Below are 24,481 nucleotides of genomic sequence, written 5' to 3'. Positions count from 1 at the left end.
TGAGAACAAAATGGTAAGCACGGCCGTCTTCTTAGATCTGACAGCTGCATATGACACCGTGTGGCAAGATAAGCTCCTTCTCAAATTTATCAGCATCATCCCTTGTCTGAAACTCTCCACATTACTCAGTAACATGCTGAGTAATAGGTACTTCCAGATTTTTTCCGAAGACTCCAGAAGTAAAGTACATAAGATAAATGGCGGACTCCCTCAGGGCTCTGTATTGGCCCCTCTTCTATTCAACCTGTACACACATGACCTTCCTGTAACTAAATCCAGAAAATTCATCTACGCAGATGACATCGCATTGGTTGCCCAACATCAACGCTTCGATGAGTCTGAGTCGACGCTTACATCAGACTTAAAGATTCTAGACAGTTACTTTTATCACAACAACCTTAGACCAAACCCCAAGAAAACTGTTGTGTCTACCTTCCATTTGCGGAATAGAAGTGCTGGGTACAAACCAACCATACCATTCAAAGGAGAGAATCTACAGTATTGTAGTAACCCAAAATACCTGGGTGTCACCCTGGACAGGTCCTTGACCTACAAGAATCACCTCTATAATGTGTCAGCCAAGATCAAGACCAGAAATAACATCCTCCAAAAGCTGGCAGGTACATCCTGGGGTGCTAATGCCCAAGTCCTGAGATCCACTGCTCTTGCACTCTCTTATTCCGTCGCTGAATATTGCTGCTCTACCTGGCTTAACAGTGCTCACACTGGGTTAGTAGACACCCAGCTGAACCAAGCAATGCGTATCATTACAGGATGCATCCGACCAACTAACACACACTGGCTTCCCACCCTAAGCCACATACCACCTCCATCCCTAAGAAGATCACAGTCACTGCTTAACTTGTGGAAGAAAATTGAAAACAATCCTCACCTTCCTATTCATTCTGACATAGCAGCTTCCCCAGCTAAACGACTGAAATCCAGACACCCTTCTTGGCGTACTGCAATGAATTTACAGGACACCTCCTTTAATGTATCGGACGCCTGGAAAGAACAATGGCAACAGCAATCCGCATTACCACATCACCACATCATTGAGAACCCATGCAAGTGCCCAGATGGTTTTTCTCTTCCCAGACGGCAGTGGAGGATGCTAAATCGAATTAGGACCGACCAAGGTAGATGTGGAGCCACTCTCTTCAAATGGGGATGGAAGACATCACCGCAATGTGACTGCGGACAAGGGGAACAGACAGTGGAACACCTTGCATTTGAGTGTCCTTTGCGTAGTTACAGAGGCTCTATTGAGGACTTAAACTGTGTCTCAAACGAAGCTCTTCTCTGGCTATTAAATTTTGACATGGAACTTTAGTTACGAGCTTGAGATGGTAGTTGTATATATTGTAAATAATATTGTATTCATCATACGCTAAATAAATAAATAAATAAATAAATAAGTCATCCATCCTCATCAAATGTCCCTCGAAACTCAACCTTCTTTTCCATAATACACTTAAAATGGGTTCTACTTTCTCGTATGGTACCCCATATATCTCTCAGGACCTTTCTTTCCTCATTTTCCAATCGAATACAAGCTTTCTTGCCTAATGCCATTATTACGGCCTTGCCGTAATGTATACATAGTAGAGTTAAGCAAATATATTACTAACGACAGTTTCTCAGAAAGAGGACTGACCCTCTTATCACAACCTTAACAATCGTTTATAGGAAACTCTCTTCTAACTGATATTTCCATGAGATATCAACAATCTACGTTGAAAGACACCCTTTCGCGCCGACTGGAATTTTGTCCCGCAGGTGTTCCGTTAGTAAACCTGAAATACCTGAAGCTGGCGTATTTGAGCACCATCAAATACCACAAGACTGAGCTGGGATGAAATCTGCCAAATAAGGCTCAGAAGGCCAGCGCTATTCCGGTTATGATAGTACACATATCACAACGCCGAGGTATGTATAGTATTACCATGACGAATATAATAACAAGTGTGAGGATTCCTCAAGTTCATGAGCGCCCCGCCAGGCAGTGCTCGAGTGGGCAAGCTCCACAGCACCTATCAGCTGGTCTTATAAATGATGCCAGAGGAAACGTATTAATCTGAACTGATAAGTATATTCACTGTATTTTAAAAAACAACGACAGATTACAATTAAAATACCACGAAAGGGTACAATGGATTAAAATCACACATACACGAATACATGAGAGCTACGACCTTCATCACATATTGCGGAAAGCACAGGTTAATGGAGTGTACATATACAGATAGATAACACATAACTCCCAGCATATTAAATCCAACACCCATGAACAATTTAAAGGTGATACTCTACTTACCTACTCAGTTTGTCGTTTACTGGTCTTTCGAAAGTTTGCGTGAAGATTTGGTGGCAAATTAGGAAAAATGTGAGGCACTATTTTTGGACGTACAGTAATTTCCGTCTCACACAAGAGATATCCACTTTTTCACCATTCGCTATAAAATTATCTGATTTCACTAACAAATCATCAGATATGACAAAGTATGCTATTACGCGTTAACTCAGTATCCTTCCGTAGAATAGCTCTGTCCCATTTTTCAAATTGATTTCTATCCTTCGGTGGTGAAAAAATTGCGTATCATCAATTACTCTACCATAGCCTGACTTACGGCCAGGCACAAAACAGTACGGCATGATGAATTATTAAATTGGTCAAACCACATAAGATACATGCCTGAAGTACATAACGCACAATGACTGAATTTAAGATATGAAAGCAAAGAAAATTCAACTTACTCACTGAAATATCTCACACAGTAACATTTCCCGAACTTTTCTATATCCATCTTGCCGGAACTACTGGAGTACGTGTTGGATATAATCACTTGCAGTGCTTGCAGTAGCGGAACTACAAACTACCATGCTATAATGGCTGAGTCCTCACACTTGCTCTTATATTCTTCATGATATTACGTTTATTTCAGAAATTTAATTTAACCTGTCAATTTCACTGGAAGACGTCTTTAATTTAAAATTTAGTGCTCATTAATAATGTATTTTGTGTATCACTTGCCACCGAGGTAGACACACCATTTGCAAATAAAGTGATTTTGATTTGATTTGATTTGATTTTTGGTATCGCTTTTACTCTATTTTGGTGTCCGGCTCCATGGCTAAATGGTTAGCGTGCTGGCCTTTGGTCACAGGGGTCCCGGGTTCGATTCCCGGCAAGGTCTGGAATTTTAACCATAATTGGTTAATTACAATTACAATTAAAAGCCCCTGATCCGGCCGGAAATCGAACCCGGGGCCGCCGGGTGACAGGCGGACACGTTGCCCCCTACACCGCGGGGCCGGACAATAATGACTATACTGTAGATTCAATGGAACATAACTGACCAACATACTAACAAGAGGTAAGTGTCATCAGGGATTAATTATGTAACTTACTCTATAGTTCGCCTCTGTGGTGTAGTGGTTAGTTGATTAACTGCCACCCCCGGAGGCCCGGGTTCGATTCCCGGCTCTGCCACGCAATTTGAAAAAGTGATACGAGGGCTGGGACGGGGTCCATTCATCCTCGGGAGGTCAATTGAGTAGAGGTGGGTTCGATTCCCACCTCAGCCATCCTGGAAGTGGTTTTCTGTTTCTCCTCCAGGCAAATGCCAGGATGGTACCTAACTTAAGGCCACGGCCGCTTCATTCCCTCTTCCTTGTCTATCCCTTCCAATCTTCCCATCCCCCCTCAAGGCCCCTGTTCATCATAGCAGGTGAGGCCGCCTTGGCGAGGTACTGGTCATCCTCGCTAGTTGTATCCCCGACCCAGAGTCTGAAGCTCCAGGACACTGCCCTTGAGGCGGTAGAGGTGGGATCCCTCGCTGAGTCCGAGGGAAAAACCAACCCTGGAGGGTAAGTAGATTAAGAAAGAAAGAAAGAAAGAAAGAAAGAAAGAAAGAAAGAACTTACTCTATTCTTGGTTAAATTAATCAGATAATTATTTAGTACGATGCTGGTATGTGCTTTACATTTTAAGTACATCTTACCGATCACTGACTGGTTGACTGCATTACCATTAGTTATACTTAAACACTGTCTTCTTCAACTGTCTGAAGGATGACCTATAATTCCTCGTAAAATCGTATAATACTATCACTTACTTTGTTCGCCGCTGTAGCGTAAGAGTTAGCATTATTAGCTGCCCTACTCGGGGTTCTGGATTCTTTTCCCGGTACTGCCAGAAATGTACAAATACTAGGAGGGCTTGTATGTGGTTACAATGGTACATGCATCCCATCTTCATTGAGAGTGTGCCTGAAATGAGGTGCACCATCTCAGGGCAAGGACACGAGTTTACTTACGTTACTTAACACTTCCTTTATGGGAAATTGAGTAAAAACGTGTTGATGTTCTAGTTTTGTAATTCATCTTGTCAGATATGGGACGGGAAAAACTTCTACTCTCCACAACTGAAGGTGGAAAAATTTCTCTGACAGTGACTGGGGTGCAGTGGCGCAGACAATTCAACATATGCAAGAATGCTAACTTCATGCCATCTCGGGATCTTGGATAAATTACAAGAAGCTAGCCCCAAAACTTGTTTGGATAGAGAGTCTGAACATTGGCCTAGAGGGCTTCCTAATTGAAGTGCTCATCGGTGTATTTCAGGCAAACAAATTAGCAGAGTGCTATTCGCAGATTCCCCGCAACATTCGAGAGGCTCTTTATTGAACTCCCACCTACCAAGTGACTGTGCACCTGCGTTCGGAAGGTAGTGGGTTCGAACCTCACTGTCGGCAGCACTAAAGATGGTTTTCCGTGGTTCCCATTTTTATACCAGGCAAATGCTGGGTTGTACCTTAATTAAGGCCACAGTCGCTACCTTCCCACATCTAGCCTTTTTCTAACCCATCGTCATCATGAGACCCAACTGTGTCGACGCGACGTAAAATAGATTGTAAGAAGAAAATCATCCCAATTTTTGGTCACTAATCTTTATTTGGCACAACAGATCAGACTTGATCCTATTTGAGTTACACATTGATGTTCCTTTTCCAAAATGTTCAGCACGTGAATAGGTGAGTGTAACAGAACATACCTACAAAAGATACCTAAGTGTCTTAAAAATTACTAACGGTGCTGTCTAAGTCTTATCAAATCTAACTCCACAATTATGCACTGTAATTTCACAGTATTTTTCAGACTGTAGTTTCTTTCTTTCTTTCTTTCTTAATCTGTTTATCTTTCAAGGTTAGTTTTCCCCTCTGACTCGGTGAGGTATTACACCTCTACCATCTCAAGGGCAGTGTCCTGGAGCGTGAGACTTCGGGTCGGGGGGATGCAGATGGGGAGAATGACCAGTACCTCGCCCAGGCGGTCTCACCTGCCTTGCTGAACAGGGACCTTGCGGGGGGATGGAAAGATAGAAAAATAAGAGGGAAGGAAGTGGCCGTGGCCTTTAGTACCGTCCCGGCATTCGCCTGGAGGAGAAGTGGAAAACCACGGAAACCCACTTCGAGGATGACCCCGTCTCAGCCCTTGTACCACTTTTCAAATACCACTACACCAAAGAGGCGGACCAGACTGTAGTATTAAGTTATAAGAAGTTATGACTCCTTTTTAACCACAAGGAAGTATAAATATATACTCTCTCACTGTGTAACCCTCTGTGGGTTGGGGCGGTAGAATAACACCCAGTGTATCTCCTGCCTGTCTTAAAAGGCGGTTAAATGGGGCCCCAGAGGCACTCAACTTAGGAGCGTCGATTGGTGACCACGGGGCCCTTATCTGAGTCCTGGCATTACTTCCATTTACTTGTGCCAGGCTCCTCACTTTCATATACCCCAGAGGTGCTCGCGCTGGGCATTCCGTCCCGCGGGCGGGCAGGCGGTGAGCGTGTGCTATTCAACCACAGTGACGTTGTGGCTACGTCACAGGCCGTGAAGGTTGGGCCAAGACCAACTACAATATTATAAATTGTAGTTGGTCTTTGTTGGGCGAAGTTCTCCCAGTCACTCTCGATCACTGCGGCGATACCGGAGTTTGAAATGGAGACAGAAAATAATGGAAGAAAGTGGGCCGAAATGCACGTCATTTTCAATTTACGTTGTAAGAAATAAGTTATTTATGTTCATTGCAGTTTATGTATTTTGACCGAATACAATCAAGAGTTAGGCCTACAACCTCAAATATTTTTATAACGTTCGAAATGAATTATAGTTTTCACTAACTTGTTACATTTTAAGGGGTGTATTAGAACGAGCTCTAAAATAATACGAAGTTAAAGTGGATAGGCTGTGATTTGTGGTTGCTTGGGTTTAAATTATCCGATAAAATCACCAACAATCCAATCATGCTTACCGGGAATAAAATCAGTTAGGTTATTTATTTGAAGGCATACTGTACATCTATCTGGTAGATATATTTACACTGTTGTTGTACTTTAATCTTGGATAGTAAATAGCTTATGTCCTCACGCGTGATGAAACTCTTTCTCGCCATTTAGAGACTAGCTATTATCACCGGACGCCTGTTAAATTTTAAATTCAGAGAACAGGGAAAGTCACAAAACACTACAACATTCTGCAAAATCATTGTTGCCGTATGTAATTATATTACTTTTTGCTGAACGAATAACAGGAATTTAACATTTAAAAAGAAATGGAAATACTGTCATTTCCATCCAAGGAATTATAAATTGTAGCTTGCACGTTTAAACCTTGCACCTTCGTAGATTGTAACACAAAAATTATAACGTATCAGCTTTCTTTGTATGAATAAATATAGGAAAGTAAAACAGACTGTTTATATCGAGCGCAGTATAAATCAAACCGGAGTGTCTTGAAAAGGTCAGGTTTTTGTTGTTGCGATTTTAAAGTTGTATTTTAAATAATCTATCCCAATTAACACTTTGTAATCACAGTCGAACGTCAATTCTCCCTCGCTTTCCTGCAAAGCGTATTCGCCGTCTCGCTTTACTGTGACGTAAGCCATATGCTTCTTACGTAAGCTGCCCGCATTTACGTCACGCCAGCCCGGTCGAACTGGGCTAGCCTCAACAGGCGCCCAGCTGAGCACCTCTGATATATCCTATCCGACCTCACTTGGTCGACTCTTGTTCTTTTCCGACCCCGACGGTATTAGAGCATTCGAGGCCTAGGGATTCTTTCCTTTTCACACCCTTCGTGGTCCTTGTCATTCTTTGGCCGATACCTTAAGTTTTCGAACTGTCGGATCCCTTCCATTTTTTTCTGTCTGATTAGTGTTATATAGAGGATGGTTGCTTAGTTGTACTTCGTCTGAAAATAATAATCACCACCACCTCTCACCGTGTAAATACTGGCCGCATGGTCTTCCGAGGCCGAACGCCATTAGTGTATTAAAAATTACAAGACCATCGAACAGACACGAGTATCTTGGAAGAGGTCAGTGTCACTAGCACTGAAGCAATAATGAAATATCAACTCCAGTTAGAGTATGTTCCAGTGTATGAGACCCATACCAGGATTACTTCATTCGAGAACTAGAAAAGGTCCTAAGGAAAGCAGTTCCATTTGTTCTGGGCAATTTCAGTCAAATGAGTAGCGTTACGAAAATGTTACAATCTTTGGGTTGGAAATTTTTGGGAGTAAGGAGATGAGCTGCTCGACTAATTGGTATATTTCGATCTGTCAGTGGAGAGATGGCGTAGAGTGACATTAGTAGATGCATAAGCTTGAGTGGAGCTTTAAAAAGTAGAGAATATCATAACATGAAGATAAAGTTAGAATTCAAGATGACTAACTGGAGCTAGTATTCTGTCATAGGAAGAGGCATTAGGCATTAGAATAATTTACTCACGGAAATGCTCGATAAATTTCCAAATTCCTTGAATTTTTTTTTTTAAAGGGTAGATAAACAATTGACGGAGAATATGCCACCTAGGCAACAGCCTTAAATGTAGATCAGTTGTAAATGAAATGATATGGCGTATGGCTTTTAGTGCCGGGAGTGTCCGAGGATATGTTCGGCTCGCCAGGTACAGGTCTTTTAGACTTGACGCCCTAGGCGACCTGCGCGTCTTGATGAGGATGAAATGATGATGAAGACGACACCCAGCCCCTGTGCTAACGAAATTAACCAATGATGGTTAAAATTCCCGACCCTACCGGGAATCGAACCCGGAACCCCTGTGACCAAAGGCCAGCACGCTAACCATTTAGCCGTGGAGCCGGATTCAGTCGTAAATAATGTAATGCAAAAGAACTTCGTGCCTAACCGATGCCTTCGAAAGCGTGTGATAACATTCTCAATTGCTGGACACAATAAGAGAGGACGTTCTCAAGTCTAACATGAAGAGGTACCAAAATAAGACCCTCAGCTGGATGGATGTAGCGTCTGATCGGCCGATGTGGTGACGTATTGTCCATGAAAGTCAGGATCGACCGAGCGGCGGGAGGGAGGGGGGGGGGGGGGTGTTATAGTTACAAAATGATGACAGAACATAGTGAAGTTGCTTGTGCTTGTGTGGTGCGCGTATGCGTAAATGTTATTGTAAACACTCTGATACAAGTAAATTATGTTGATAATCAGATTGCAGTATACTAAAACATCTTACATTAAAATACAGAACGAGAACAATATGATCAAGGTCAACATTTTTACATCGTATCGCACGTTCAGGTTACAATCTAAAATCCAATTTTCGAGGCTTCTTAGAAATTAGGTCCAAGAGATCTGTTCGTTTTACAATTATGACTCTGTGAATGTTCAAAAGAGCCAACCCATTGCGTCGACTTTCACTTGTTTATTGTCAGTTTCTGTTCATTTTATTTTGTAAAAGTTCCATGGGAGGGGGGGGGGTCTAACCCCCAGTAATCCACGCCCTCCCTCGTCTAGGTTCCTGACGAGAGTCCACGACAATTTGAACACAAGCGATGAAGGCACGAATCCAATAAAATAGATCGTAGAAAACTACCACCAACATCAAAGAAGAAATTACGAGACGTTATGTCCAAGATAATGTGTAATGTGGGCAATTTTACTTATATATTCTGTAACACGGACGTAATCACTGAAATCACAAGGAAACATGTATTCATTCTTTTAATTATTTGCTATGTTCATTATTTTTTACATTTTATTGTACGGCTCCATGGCTTAGTGGTTAGTGTGCTGGCGTTTGATCATAGGGGTCCTGGGTTCAATTTCCGGCAGGGTCGGGAATTTTGACCAAAATTGGTTAATTTCCCTGTCACGGGGGATGGGTGTTTGTGTCTTCATCATAATTTCATCCCAATCACGACGCGCAGGTCGCCTACGGGAGTCAAATCAAATGACCTGCATCTGGCGAGCCGAACTTGTCCTCGGACACTCCCGGCACTAAAAGTCATACGTCATTTCATTTCATTTTTAAAAAAATATTTTATTACACAAGGTGCAGGGTTCGCTATAGTATTTGCCACCAAAGTTATGCCCCAATGATCGCAGATACTGAGTCAAACTCTTTCCACTGTCTGTTTAAATCTTCATATTTCTTTCCTTCTTTCTTTCTTTCTTTCTTTCTTTCTTTCTTTCTTTCTTTCTTTCTTGATTGGAGAATGCTTACGTTCCAACCGGTCAATATCGCGCTAAGTTTCGGAAACCTCTTCAATTAATTGCTCCAATAAGTGGAACACAGATGAAAGGCATGTTCCAACTAATTTATTTAAACAGTTGCGCCACACCTCACAAGTGTTTGGAGATAGCGGAAATGCAGCAATTCACACTCGTAACAATTCCGGTATGACAGTGGCAAAGTGAGTAAGCTGATCAGGTTGCAAAAGTGGCAGTTACATTGCCCCTTCTACCTTACGAGAATGTTTCACTTTTCTATGTTTTAATATTGAATATGCCCCTTATAGATTAATTTCTTCCCATCGAGAGATAATTGTTACAAACTGTTAATTTGATTCCATAATCCCCCAAACTAATCAACATACTAATGCACCGTAAGAAACGACAAACATGGTTTTAGGATCAAACTTAAAAGGCAAAGAACGTCCTTGTGAAAAATCGTAAATGTGTCATTTTGGTAACTGGCACAATATGTAGAAATATGGCATATTGTCCGTGTTACAGGTTTTCTTGGTCAAAATGTCCTATAATCAGATTGTACAACAATAAGGCGTTTTGATAGATTTCATATTCGAGCATTGGGTCAGATCTTGTGGTTCTAGAATTAATTCTTTCAGTCAACTAAGAACCGTTAATTGGCTACCTTGATGCACTCGGAAGACATCATTATACTCGCGAACGAGTGAATGTCTATGATGATGATGATGATGATGATCAATCATGATTCAGGTCATGATTGCAAAATGTTAGTGTTAGTGATTGCTTGTAAAATCACTGATAACACTTTTTCTGTTACGGTGTCTTAATAAATTATAAATCTTGCTATCGATGTTTAACTGCACTGAGGATTAAAGTGCAATATGACCATGAGTCTTATCAGCGACAATTTCTATTAGCTAATGTAAGCTGTCGCTAAGCTAGGTTGGGTAACGTTTGCTACAGAAGATCATACCTTAAAGCATTCTTTTTTGCTAGTTGCTTTACGTCGCACCGACACAGATAGGTCTTATGGCGACGACTGGACAGGAAAGGGCTAGGAGTGGGAAGGAAGCGGCCGTGGCCTTAATTAAGGTACAGCCCCAGTATTTGCCTGGTGTGAAATGGGAAACAATGGAAAACCATCTTCAGGGCTGCCGACAGTGGGGTTCGAACCTACTATCTCCCGAATACTGGATACTGGTCGCACTTAAGCGACTGCAGCTATCAAGCTCGGTTAAAAGCAGTCTAATTAGAGACATGTTTATAGTCCCTTTATAAAATATCCAGCTAGCTAACCACTAATTTAACAATCACTTACCAAGGGATATTCTATAGTATCTACCAAGCGATTTGACTACACAATATAGATCGTGTAGTGGTAAGCTTGCGTTCGGTAGATGGTGAATATTAACCGTCAGCCACCCCGAACACTTTTTTCAATGATTTTTCTTTTTTTCAAACGAAACATCGTATCTATACCTTAGTAACGGCCATGCTTCTACCTTCTTAGTTCTAGCTGTTTTATATTTCCAGGCTTTCCAGGAACCTGGATGTATTAGTGCGAATTAAACTGTTAACCAACCAAAGGAAAATAATAAAAAAATATTCTGTTTCAAAACAGTTCGGTTGCATTTATTGGAATCTGCGTCAATAGTTAGTTTCAAATTTGGATGAGAAACGTTTATATTTTCGACTCGTGTTTCTACTCTTCTACAACAACGAGAAAAGTAGCGCACAGACGTGTAAAAACCAATGTGAATAAAGAGAATGTAATTGGTGATCATTAGTTCCTAGGAATTCTCTACGAGATGGTATTTATTTATTTATTTACTTCTTTTTCTGCTGTTACAGCCTCATTAGACCATTTCAGCCCATAATTTTCTGGTCATCTTCTTCGATAAGTTTTCTTTCCGAATTGTCCAGTAGATGTTCATTCGTTCTGATCTCTTCTGTCGTAGGTATGTCCGACTCGTTGGCTGAATGATTAGCGTACTAGCCGTCGGTTCAGAGGGCCCCGGGTTCGATACCCGGCCGGGTCGGGGATTTTAACCTTCGTTGGTAATTCCAATGGCTCGGGGGCTGGGTGTTTGTGCTGCTCCCAACATCCCTGCAACTCACACACCACACGTAACACTATCATCCACCACAATAACACGCAGTTACCTACACATGGCAGATGCTGCCCACCCTCATCGTAGGGTCTGCCTTACAAGGGCTGCAAACGGTTAGAAATAGCCACACGAAATTATTATTGTAGGTGCGTCGTTTGTCTATTTTTTATTTAAATCTTATGTTTATGTTTTCAGTTTCTTTATGTTTTTTATTTTGTTTTGAAAATTGTCCAGTTATTTCTAGTTCTTCCATATCCTCTCTAATTTTCTTAATCCATCCTATTTGTTACTTCAGATTCCAGACTTTCTCTATAATTTTTCTTGGCAATCTGGTTTCTGGTATCCTCACACTGTGACCAATAAAAGAGATCCTCTTCTTCCGTACAGTATCTGTGATGGGCTCCAGTTCTCTGGACAAAACTTCATTTGGCGCTATCTACCAAAGCCCAAATTTTTGATATTTTTATTTATGCATGTTCTATCTATTCCACTCTCAACGTTTAGGTTTTTGTCTATTCTGGTTCTCTGAGTGACTTCGCTATGTCACCTCTGGTTTACCACTGTCTTGTAATGTTTTAATTTTGTTATGATCGATAGATATTTTTTATTGCATGTAGGCAGACCATGTTCATTTTTGAGCTCGTAACATTTTATTAGTTCTTTCTTGCCATGCAGATTTTGCGTCCAAATTGTATGTTATCATGAGGACTCGGATGTTTAGGAAAAGTCATATTTTTCTCTATCTTTATTTTTCTTGTCTGATTGGATTGTGGTGTAAATCAGGAGATTATCGTCAGAATTAAGTGATTTTTATTTGTCATATAAATGCATATTTTAGCTATTTTTGTCATAAGGTCATATTTTGAGCTATTTTCGCATAAACATCATATTGAACCCATGACCTTTGTGCCCTAATAATTTTAAAAATTATTACAGGAGGCCCATGTCAGTTGTAATAGGAAGCTCGAATTTTTATATATATCCGAGGCGACACGTGACAAAGGGAGGTGGCTATCTTCGGTCCCACGCTCTGAGATGTGACGTCATCTGCACGTGTCGACAGTGGAAGGATACAGAAGAAAGTTTATGTTGAATAAATATATTTAATGGTGAACGCAGTATATTGAGGGTCCTGTATTTATCTATAAGACAATTGGTCTTTAGTAAGACGAATTTGAAACTGCTAATAAGCCATTTCTGTGCATTATTTCAGAAGGACGCGCGTGTCTAGTTTACCCACGCTAAGTCGACCGAAAATAGTGCCTATCGAATGAGGTCATTTAACCGGTTAATTTAATAAGAATAAATTTTAAATGTTCATGAACACTATCACTAGCGAGGTAACAAGTATGTGGTTACATCAAAAACTCTTGTAAATACAGTTCATGTAAGTCGAAAAAGTTACGCAAATTTTCTTGGTGGCAAAGGGTAAATGCCTGGAGAGAGGGGGGTAGTGTCTATAACTAAAAAGGGACGCCATGTTGAAAACCCCCGCATTTGTATCATTGAGGCTTGAGACAGAGGGTTGAACTGTTCTGTAAATCGATCGACAAGAAGTAGACTAAGTCCAACAAACAGATTTTTGGCCGATGTGGCTGGGGTCTTGAATCCATGTGGAGGTAGTTTTTGAGCATAAGTAATTTGAAAAAAGGACGGTCAAGATACCGAAGAAGTATTTATAAAGTTGTAAAACATTTTGTGTTGTAAAGAAAGTAATTCGTGTGCGGGTAATAAATAAAATCAGTCGAGTACGATCAACGAAGATGCCGAGTGAAGGACATTTCTTTTTAATGCTTTATTTCCAGGAAACATGAAGAAAATCCTATGTACAGCCAGAAATCTAAAAATGGCTAAATAAATATAGAAGGGTTCCTGGCGAGCCCAAAGATGGAAGCTGACGTAACATAAGGTAGGTGACATGCCATCTTACCGCCTACTATATCTTGTTTTATGATGTCAAACTTATATGTATTTGAAATGTATTTATGACGCAGTTGGTCACCCATATGTTTTTTGTGAGTGCCAGAAATATGACGGTAGGTCATTTGTTTTATTTTCTGCTTGGATAAAATTTTAAAGTATTGCGAGTGTCGTGTAACATGTTGTAAAAGTTATTAATGAGGGTTTCGAAGTAATATCATGTCAAAAGTAGATCGTCATTTCCGTGAATTTATTGATTTTGCGATGTCAAATTAAGATGATTATTCGACGTAAAAAATTTCTGTTGGAATTTTGATGGAATTGGTGCAAAAGGATCCGTGGTCATCCATTTTCAATCGGGTGGAAGCGCTGTATGTAGTGTTGAGTAATGCAGATCGGTGATTTTGTCACGAATGTAACGTTATTCTATGTCCGTTTAAACTGTTTCTGAGTGACAATAATAACAGTAAAGTTTGTCAGTCATTTTTGTGAAAATGCAGTTTTAAAATACGAGATCATTTTATGCGAAGTTGTTCATTATTAAAGTATTTGTGCGTAATTATGCGTCGTGGATTCTAAGGATTTTTATTCCAGTTCTTTTGTCAGTGAGAGTCGTCGAGTTTGAGACAAGAGGTTAGATTTGTCGTATGAGTTGAGATAGGATTTGTGAATCAGGTGATTGGAAGCCTGTAGTGAACCCGGGGCTTCTGTGTGAGCCCGAGGAAGATTTTGTATAATGTTTGGGATGGGAAGTAGAGCTAGAGAATCCACGCAGATATTAATTTGCGACGTGTACAATTATTGTAGGACATTTAAAAGTAAAATCTATGTGTCAAAAATATCGCATTTTATTCTGTTTTGCGAAGTCAAAGGGGTTCATTCTTAGAGGCCAGTCAAGCGTGGAGAAAGACATGTGTTTCATATTAAAACCGACAGACAGCGTGAGGGTCGTTTGTTTTCAATGCCGCCAGCTGATCGGAGTTCGCCGCTCGAAGGTAACGGGATTGTGCGCTTGCTACGTGTTAAAAATGAGATTGCCTTCTTTGGAACTAGTTGAAATTTTCATCCGGGAATAACGTGTAGGTTATTAGATACTGTGAATTTGTTTAATTGAGATCGTAATGTATATTTGTAACCACAAAGTTAGAGTATAATGAGCGAGGTTAGCCAATTTCAGGGTTGTCCAAAATATAGAGTGGTGGTAATGATGATTGATTTGTTTGTGAGGGGTGCACAAAGCTTTACGAGAATGTTATGACAATATATGACATCGTAATCGGCTTACATTACACGGCGAGTTACTTTTTTTGTACTTAATTATTAGGGTTATCCAAGTATTAATAATGGTTAGTATTAGATTAGATTAAAGTGTGATGTCATGAAACAAGATATAATACTGGAAATAAATGATGTATTTTTTCCAGCTGCACGATAACAACAGACAATAAACATCAATTGAATTAAAATTAATTACGACCAAATTTGAGTAGGGACTTTTGAAAGAAACCATTCGTCCGCGGAGATAGAATGTGTTGTTCATTAAGATTTCATTAAATCATTTAAATTTATTTAATTAAATTCAGTGGAAACCGTGTTTGCGAAATACCTTTAAACCAAGCGAATAACTTGATGATGCATTCTGGAAATCCTAGTTTATTTTTCTGGGAATATTTAAATGTTAACGTAACGATTAAGGGGACATATCCGAAGGTAATGGATTTTACTGCCACAAAGTATTGTGAGCGCTGTTGTTGTTGTATTATTTGACTTTGATTGATTGAGCATTAAATGTGCGGGGGTTAGTAAAGTGGAAACTTTGGTCATCAACCGATATAACTTAATTGTGTTTAGCCTTTAGCTTAGAAATTTGGATGGTCATGGGGTCATCATCCTCAGTGATTTAGATTAGGGCCATATGCCACTGTAGCATCAATATCCTCGCAGTCATCGTCGACAATGACTTTAAAGTAACGTAGAAGTTTAGAGGTCGGTCCATGACATAGCCGCAGGTCACATCAATTCAATTAAGGGTCCATGCCGTACAACCACTGTGTGGCACACACCGATTGTACTGCCTTAATTATACCCAGAGTCCAGAGTTCGTGTTACGAGGGCTGGACCATAAAGAATCATTATGATGGTACATGTAGTCTCACATGGAAGCCGAATTTAAGGATCTTCAGACTTTCCTTTTTTATGTAATAATTGAGACAATGGTTTCTAGTAAGGATGCCCATCAGGCAGTTAAGTCAAAGGCTCAAACCAGCGTTATGCTCATCTGTGTGGTGTCAAGTGGACAAGATTGGGTCCAAATTATATTGATTATAAATGATTATTCCTTCAGAAATTACATGAATAAATAGGAACATTTTAAATAGACCTTTCATTTGAGTAGATAGTTTAGAATTACTGAACCCTCCCTTTTACTTCAGCAAGTGACGAAGAACCCGAAACGACCCAAGAGACAGATCTCATGAAATTTTGCTGGTAGGTAAAGAAGGTAGGTATCCTTCATAGTGGACCAAAGGGTTCAATATTTCGGTCATATTTCGGCGGTTTGGTGACAGCTGTAGCTGTGCAAAATCGTCAACTTTCCGAATGGCAACTAGTATTCACAAAACTGCTTTTCCGTATCACATCTGTAGTTAATACAAGTGGAATACTCTACCTCGTCTATCAAAATTGTGCAGGAATTGTTTTCCAACAGTTTGTCAGAAAGTCTGGCACAAATTACGTCGAACTTTCGAATTATATCGAGTGCAATTACTCGTTTAGAAGCTGCTAGCTTAGAAATAAATTAATGCAAGAATTGAAATTGTGAGAAGTGTTGAACATTCAGCGCAACAATCACATAGACTAATTGGCGTCAGGGTAAAACGGAAACTTCAAAACGTGCGTAATCGAAGTGACGGTTTTCGCTGTGTGTGCAAAATAAATGATGTTCTTAGAGGAGAAACTTAACTGGCTAAAATTACACAATAATACACAACAGTCATACACTCACTACAGACCGACAGAAGAGCGCGGAGGAGATAGGTGGAACATACAGATCACCAAGGTAAGGTAGGCCTACCAGTGCATTTCAAGATGAGTGCATACTCGACATCAGTGATTTTATATTATTTAAATATGCACCAACAACGTTTTATGACGCAAAAAGGAGCTTCTCTTCTGACAATAATGTGTTAAGTGATAATTAGAGATCTTTCGCGCCTAATGCTTTGAAGATGAATCTTGTCCACACACTTCAGTACCACCTGCGGAGAAAAATGAAAAGTGTATGTGAGTTTGCACTATTTTTTTTTTGCTAGGGGCTTTACGTCGCGCCGACACAGATAGGTCTTATGGCGACGATGGGATAGGAAAGGCCTAGGAGTTGGAAGGAAGCGGCCGTGGCCTTAATTAAGGTACAGCCCCAGCATTTGCCTGGTGTGAAAATGGGAAACCACGGAAAACCATTTTCAGGGCTACCGATAGTGGGATTCGAACCTACTATCTCCCGGATGCAAGCTCACAGCCGCGCGCCTCTACGCGCACGGCCAACTCGCCCGGTAGTTTGCACTATTTGCCCTGCCGCTCTACTATAATGTATCGAAGACATCTACTTAATTAATTTCGTGGTGCTCAATTTGAGTACCATTAATGAAATCTTGGCTTAAACATTCCAAAATATTTTTAAAAATAGATTGATTTCTAGTTTTTTCATATTTCAAACCAACAATGAAGGGTGCAAACATGTTTTGCCTTTTAAAATGTTGTGTGATCTGATAATCTTAGCGAACTTAGCACTTTATAGGTATGTATTCACAAATGTTTGATAAGTGAATCGAGGACAATAGACTGTGAATATCGTCACAATAAGACCTATCTGTGTTGGTGTGACGTAAACAAATTGTAAAGAAAAAAGACTGTGAATAACTGCTAAACATGTATATTCAGAAAATTAACATGAACGTAAGAATAAAGAATTTAGTTAACACATACGTATTTTTTTTGCTAGGGGCTTTACGTCGCACCGACACAGATATGTCTTATGGCGACGATGGGATGGGAAAGACCTAGGAGTTGGAAGGAAGCGGCCGTGGCCTTAATTAAGGTACAGCCCCAGCATTTGCCTGGTGTGAAAATGGGAAACCATACGTATTAAAGGAATTATCGTTTCGATTCATAACTTATGTTAAAATGGCCATATTTAGATTAATCATTTTCGGGTCATATTTTGTAAGTTTTACGTCATGTTTTATCACTTTTGAAGTCATATTTGCTTGCTTACTTGGGCTATTTTTAGGTCTTAAACATCCGAGCCCTAGTTATCATTTATTTATTTCGTTCCCTTTTCTTTCTTTCTTTCTTTCTTTCTTTCTTTCTTTCTTCCCTTCTTTATTTATTTTTTATTTAATTGATTCCCAATATATGAGTTGTCATTATGACAAAGCATATCATACATGTTTCTGCGTCCGTAAATTTATACATTAATTTGGCTATTAAAAATTACAATAAATGAACATTCACATCAAAATTGATCCAAAACTATTTTAGATTAATAGGGATTGTACAAATGATTTCGTAGAATTTGAAGAGAGCCTTTCAGAGCCAATAACACAACTTCCTTACCTAACTGTATTTTCACACCGAAACTTACGCAAACGTCGGAGAACATTTTTGGAATGGTGTTTCTGCACCCTACCTGCAGACCTGTAACCGTGACATTGTTGAGGTTATAGGAGGTCTTAAAATATTACTATAGTCAATACATTGACCGATTTCCATAATTCTTTTTATGCAGACCTCTTTGAATAGGCAGTCATTGGGTGATTTTATAGCTATAAAATAGCATTTGAATCTCTCATTCACCCAGTTCTTTGCAAATGGAATTTAAAAATTAGTGAACGGAAGGAACAGTTGGGCGTGACTATCTCAATGGCTCCAGTGATCCCAGAAATAACTGGAATAAGCTCAGGAAAGTTTTCGGGGAACTGAAGGAATAAGGTGAAATGCATAATACTTACTCAAACGTAGAACATTAATTTCCTTAGAAGACATTAGATCTTTTCGGCCAACCCTATAATAACTATAAAAAATAATATATCTAACCTTGGGAATAATTGTCTCAAAAACTAGATTAATATATGTTTGTGTTTCAGGAGAGCAGCAAAACGTAGTAGAACATTAATTTCCTTAGAAGACATTAGATCTTTTCGGCCAACCCTATAATAACTATAAAAAATAATATATCTAACCTTGGGAATAATTGTCTCAAAAACTAGATGAATATATGTTTGTGTTTCAGGAGAGCAGCAAAACGTAGTACAGGGAGGTACAAGAATGAACACGGTATTAATCCCTGGTGATGAACTAATTCGAGGAAAGAATAGCAGAGAAGTGCAGGAACAAATGTGATGCAGTGAAGGTAGAGGGTAGAGAACAGGGAATGAGAATTAATGTGGAAAAAGCAAGTGAAGATGACGTCCACCTCGTCGTACTAGAGGAGGGAGAGAGAGGTAAATAAAGAATAATAATAATAATAATAATAATAATAATAATAATAATAATTTCGTGTGGCTATTTCTAGCCGGATGCAGCCCTTGTAAGCCAGACCCTCGGATGAGGGTGGGCGGCAACTGCCATGTGTAGGTAACTGCGTGTTATTGTGGTGGAGGATAGTGTTATGTGTGGTGTGTGAGTTGCAGGGATGTTGGGGACAGCACAAACACCCTGTCCCCGAGCCATTGGAATTAACCAATGAAGGTTAAAATACCCGACCCGACCGGGAATCGAACCCGGGACCCTCTGAACCGAAGGCCAGTACGCTGACCATTCAGCCAACGAGTCGGACAAAGAGCAATAAAAATTGGTGATAAAAATATTGATGATGGAAATTGGTCCATATTTCTCATTTTAACGGTGAAATTTTAGGTAGTATACCAAAGATTGTGTAACTTCAACATCAAACCCATTAAACCTCTCCCTTCTCCTAGGGGCTTGCAATTGATTAGACTATATAGCACCGAGCTCGATAGCTGCAGTCGCTTAAGTGCGGTCAGTATCCAGTATTCGGGAGATAGTAGGTTCGAACCCCATTGTCGGCAGCCCTGAAAATGGTTTTCCGTGGTTTCCCATTTTCATTCCAGGCAAATGCTGGGGCTGTACCTTAATTAAGGCCACGGCTGCTTCTTTCCCACTCCTAGCCCTTTCCTGTCTCATCGTCGTCATAAGACCTATCTGTGTCGGTGCGGCGTAAAGCAACTAGCAAAAAAAAAGACTATATACCGACACATAAAGTGCACAGATATCCTTTCCACTTATATGTCTTAGACTTATCCTGCCATCTGTCACGTCAGGACATGTTAATTTCTGGCGCTGGCGCTAATAGATTTGCGAGGCTTCGCGAGTCATGCATATCCACGCCTTTGATGGTTCTCCCCTTTCTTTACCCGGAATCCTCATTCTTCTTGAGTTCAGATCACTTCCTTTCTTCCTTGGTATAGTTATAGAGATTGGTAATGTTATTACTTGACTCCATTAAGCAACGATCACTCCTTTCTTTCCAACATTACTAAATCTTTTGAAACTGAATTTAAATAATTAATTCTTCAATGAAAATATAACCGGGACAGCTTAGGTTGTTATCCTCAGCAAATTAGTAATTTAGTTGATAACTTGTCATCACTTACGTAGTATATCGAGAAAAGTTCTATTCGTAAATTCTGTCTCGATGGACGTATAAATGCTGATTTTCCTTTCATCCATTGCCAAGCCACGGAAGACACTTGGAATACGATAACTACAGTAGATGGTATTGATACATAAAACCTCGTAATCTGCAGGTCCTCGGGCTGAGCCGCGGTCGCTTGGTAGACCATGGCCCTTAGGGGTTTGGTTTGGATGGATAATGTTCTGTGTTTAACATTCTCAAGCGATTCGAGTGGCCCTCCGTCTGCTAAATTCGTTCTGCTGTCTATTAAAATGTAAGGAATGTGGTGGTTGTGGTTATTGAATTAAGGGAAAAGCACCGAGACTATTAGCTCCTCTCAACATCAACCTACGACGAAAGGGAAAGAATGAGTGCATTGAAAACAGTGAAGTAAAAACGACGAAAGTTATAAGAAGGAAGACTACCTCGGTCTCACTAACAGCACCATCGGTGTCGTAGGGGAACAAGATTTGGCGATCTTAGACAGTCGAATGACAAGAGCCAATCCTTGTAGCTGGAAGCAATAGGCCTACCAGACACATCCAGAGACCCGTGATCGACAGACTGCTTGAGGCAGTGGAAGATGCAAATGACGTTAAACTAGCAGACACTCATCAGCTTTGTGAAGTGTATGGAGCTAATACAGAATGACTTTTAGCATCGAGATGCTTAAGAAACTTGAGGGGGATCATGACTGACATTTTGACAATTTCCGTTCAAACGATTGATTTTTCAATTTTGGGCTTAAAATCAATCCTTCCTCTTTCAGAAATGTTATTACTTTCATCTCAGCATGATTTTAAAGCTCAAGCTGCAAGTGTCCTTTTGAAAAGGAAGTAATCATGCTTTCAGAGATCAAGTCCAGGCTATTCATTGTGCTGTTTTCTCACATCTATTATATAACGCGTAATCAAAAAGTTTCCGTTTGAGGGCGTTGCTGCAGCAGACATGCAACGTAACGCGATTCCGATACGGGTATATAAGCACGGACATGTAGGCAAAGGGATTGGTGTGACAGTCGTGTCGTGACGCGGTGCGTGCGTTAAATGCGGCCAGGTGAACTACGGCGACGTTATTACCAAATTCGTCCAAACAGGACCAACGTGCTCTTATTCTGTTCTTGGCTGCCGAAGGACAAACACCTGTGGACATCCATCGGAGAATGAAGATTGTGTATGGCGCAGCATGTCTGTCGAAAACCACCGTTGTGGAATGGTGCGCCAAGTTCCGTGCGGGTCGCGTTTCAACACAAGATGCCGGTCGATCCTGGAGGCCAGCCTCATCCATTACGCCAACTCAGTGGGGGACACTCGATCACCCGCCCTATTGTTCTTATCTCTTCCCATGCAATTATCACGCTTTCGGTCCCCTCAGAAAGGGGTTGAAGTGTCGACGCTTCCTGTCGGACGAGGATGTGCAGCAGGCGGTTACGAACTTCTTCACACAGCAGGACACGAGGACCTTCAACCTGGTGCGTCGGTAGGAGGAGTCCCTCAATGCTCGCGGTGATTTTGCTTAATTGGCATCACGACTCAGGACTGTACGGCCGTAGAAAACTTTTTGATCGCCCCTTTTATTTCACCACTTTATCTCATACAAAATGCTCCTTGTATCACATTTCCAAACATAAATTGTGGCGAAAGAAGCATTTTTTCATACACTTCGAGGAACGAAGGTAACTACTAAAGAAAGGAAGGGCTACGAAAATGAAGGACTCATAGGTCTTGCAAACTTAATACCGCCGTGGTCAGAAGAGAACAAGATTTGACCAAGGGAAGTCGGATAGGAAAGATGACAGCGAGGAGCCTAATACAAGTAAGTGCTAACAATGCCAGACAATGCCATGATTGCAAACCCACGTTCCCAATATTAACATCCCAGAGGTTTCTAATTCCCTTGCCTCTTACGACAGCCAGGCTTGCCGTGGATGTATTCTATCAGGCCATCCACACAGAAGGGGGAAAAAATGCTACATTCTTTAAGCAATTTTCTATGTAGATTCCTCCATTCTGCGATTCTCATAACACCGTTCTGGTATTTGCATTCCTGTCTTGTCACTAATGCAGCCTGGTACGAAATCAGGTGTTCTCAGTTTCTTAAACGTTATTTTTATTGATCAGAGTGTTTAAATATGTTCCTTGGCTCATTTCATAAGTTATTTCCTTTAATCCGGACTTTCATTAATTCAGACAACCTTGATCTTCAATTAGCCCGGGTTAATGAAGTTCTACTGTACTGTGAATGTTCTTAGTTAAATAGCTATTATTTTAAAATAATGTTTTCTATTTAAGTTCGCCTCTGCGGTGTAGTGGTTAGTATGATTAGCTGCCACCCCCGGAGGCCCGGATTCGATTCCCGGCTCTGCCACGGAATTTGAAAAGTGGTACGAGGGCTGGAACGGGGTCCACTCAGCCTCGGCAGGTCAACTGAGTAGAGGTGGGTTCGTTTCCCACCTCAGTCATCCTGGAAGTGGTTTTCCGTGGTTTCCCACTTCTCCTCGAGGCAAATGCCGGGATGGTACCTAACTTAAGGCCACGGCCGCTTCCTTCCCTCTTCCTTTCCTATCCCTTCCAATCTTCCCATCCCCCCGCAACGCCCCTGTTCAGCATAGCAGGTGAAGCCGCCTGGGGAGGTACTGGTCATCCTCCCCAGTTGTATCCCCGACCCAGAGTCTGAAGATCCAGGACACTGTCTTGAGGCGGTAGAGGTGGCATCCCTCGCTGAGTCCGAGTGAAAAACCTACCCTGGAGGGTCAATAGATAAAGACGAAGAAGAAGAAGAAGAAGAAGAAGTTCTATTTAATGTGCTAAATTGTTTGATTTCTTAATTAAGAAATTAGCTCTCCGGGAAGCTCGGCCATCACCCACAATATCATCCGCCACAGTCTATCATTTTCGACCGCCACTAAAATTATACGGCGAAAACACTATTAAGTCGATAATGCCGAAAATACATTCTTGCCAGCGAGATTGTGTGCGATACTTCAAACGTCTACCTGGCAACGTCCCAACCGTGACATTTAATAACGGAGAGGTCTATCCACAACTATGTAGATGTATAAAATCGTTTTGAATACTGCTGTTATTGAAATAGCGAGAAGAATGATAATTTCAAATATTAGGATAAAAAACAATATAGTTTTTGAGGTTATCCATTCAAGAAAACTTTTCGCATTCTTCCGTGGATTCTATGAAACGTGTGCGGTGGCAGGGTATTCTATGGCCGCGGATAGTACGCTACTGTCCGACCAGCAATAAGAGCTTGCGGTAAAATTCCCAACACCCGAGTGGCTATCCAATAAAATGCTATTTACTTGCATCTGTATCACTCGTATGTAGCTTATAGTATTTTAGTCACCGGTAAATAAAATGGCGTGAGGCCTCCGGAGAGGTCTGGTGCAGGTCTTTTAATTTGACTCCCGTAGGCGACCTGCGCGTTCGTGATGAGGATGAAATGATAATTATGAAGACGGCACACACACCCAGTCCCCGTACCAGGGGAATTAACCAATTATGGTTAAAATTCCCGACCCCGCCGAAAATCGAACCCGGGACCCTTGTGACTAAAGGCCAAAAGCCAACAGCCATGGACTGGAGTACTCACTGGAATTACACACGCAGATATTGAAATTTCCTGCCTTTTTCTTTTCTTTTTTGCTTATTTTTACACGTTTATGGCATCTTTCTAAAAATTAATTTCCTTTCTTAGTTAACTTAAATCCCTGACTTTGGTCTTCAATCGTTCCACTTCCTTCGTGTAATGAGCCACTCTCTCTTTTATCGCCTTTATCTCTTCTTTAACACATTGTCTTAACTCTTGTATTTCCGTATTTATTTCCTTGGTTTGTTCTCTTATTAGGTATCTTGTTTGCTCATCTCGCATGCTTCTTTGATCAGTTCCTTAATCATTTCGAATTATTCCCATCCGATTGCACCATCTGGTCCAGGCCCCGGGTTTAGCTCAACTCCACCAATTTTCAATAAGATTGCTATCACTGCGGCTACCAACAAGGTTACCAATACACCCATTTGCTGTCCATTTTTCATCTCTCCTCTCACTTTTTCACATTTCACTGCTCCATTCCACCTTCCTATAGCTGCCCTGTACTGCACTAGTGAATCGCCCATATTCAGCACTCTATTCAGCACATCCGCTCACTCCACTGTCTCAATCACGACTGCGCCTTTCTTAGTTATTTCTGAGGAATTGAAATAATTTTTTAACG

At 40.8% G+C, this 24,481-nt stretch overlaps 1 protein-coding gene across 1 annotated transcript in view; it reads left to right on the top strand.

Moving 5' to 3' along the window:
- LOC136879245 (aldo-keto reductase family 1 member B1) overlaps positions 1–18,962 on the top strand; it is an 81,970-nt gene extending 63,008 nt beyond the window's left edge. Inside the window, exon 8 of the mRNA XM_068229084.1 lies at positions 18,853–18,962. Within this exon, the coding sequence (XP_068085185.1) occupies positions 18,853–18,962 (110 nt within the window). The remainder of the gene's footprint in view (positions 1–18,852) is intronic.
- The last annotated feature ends 5,519 nt before the right edge of the window (positions 18,963–24,481 follow it).

Source organism: Anabrus simplex, chromosome 8 (assembly GCF_040414725.1).
Source record: "Anabrus simplex isolate iqAnaSimp1 chromosome 8, ASM4041472v1, whole genome shotgun sequence".
NCBI lineage: Eukaryota > Metazoa > Arthropoda > Insecta > Orthoptera > Tettigoniidae > Anabrus > Anabrus simplex.
Note: the sequence above shows the minus strand (reverse complement) of the source record. Positions and strands in the feature narration are given on the sequence as shown.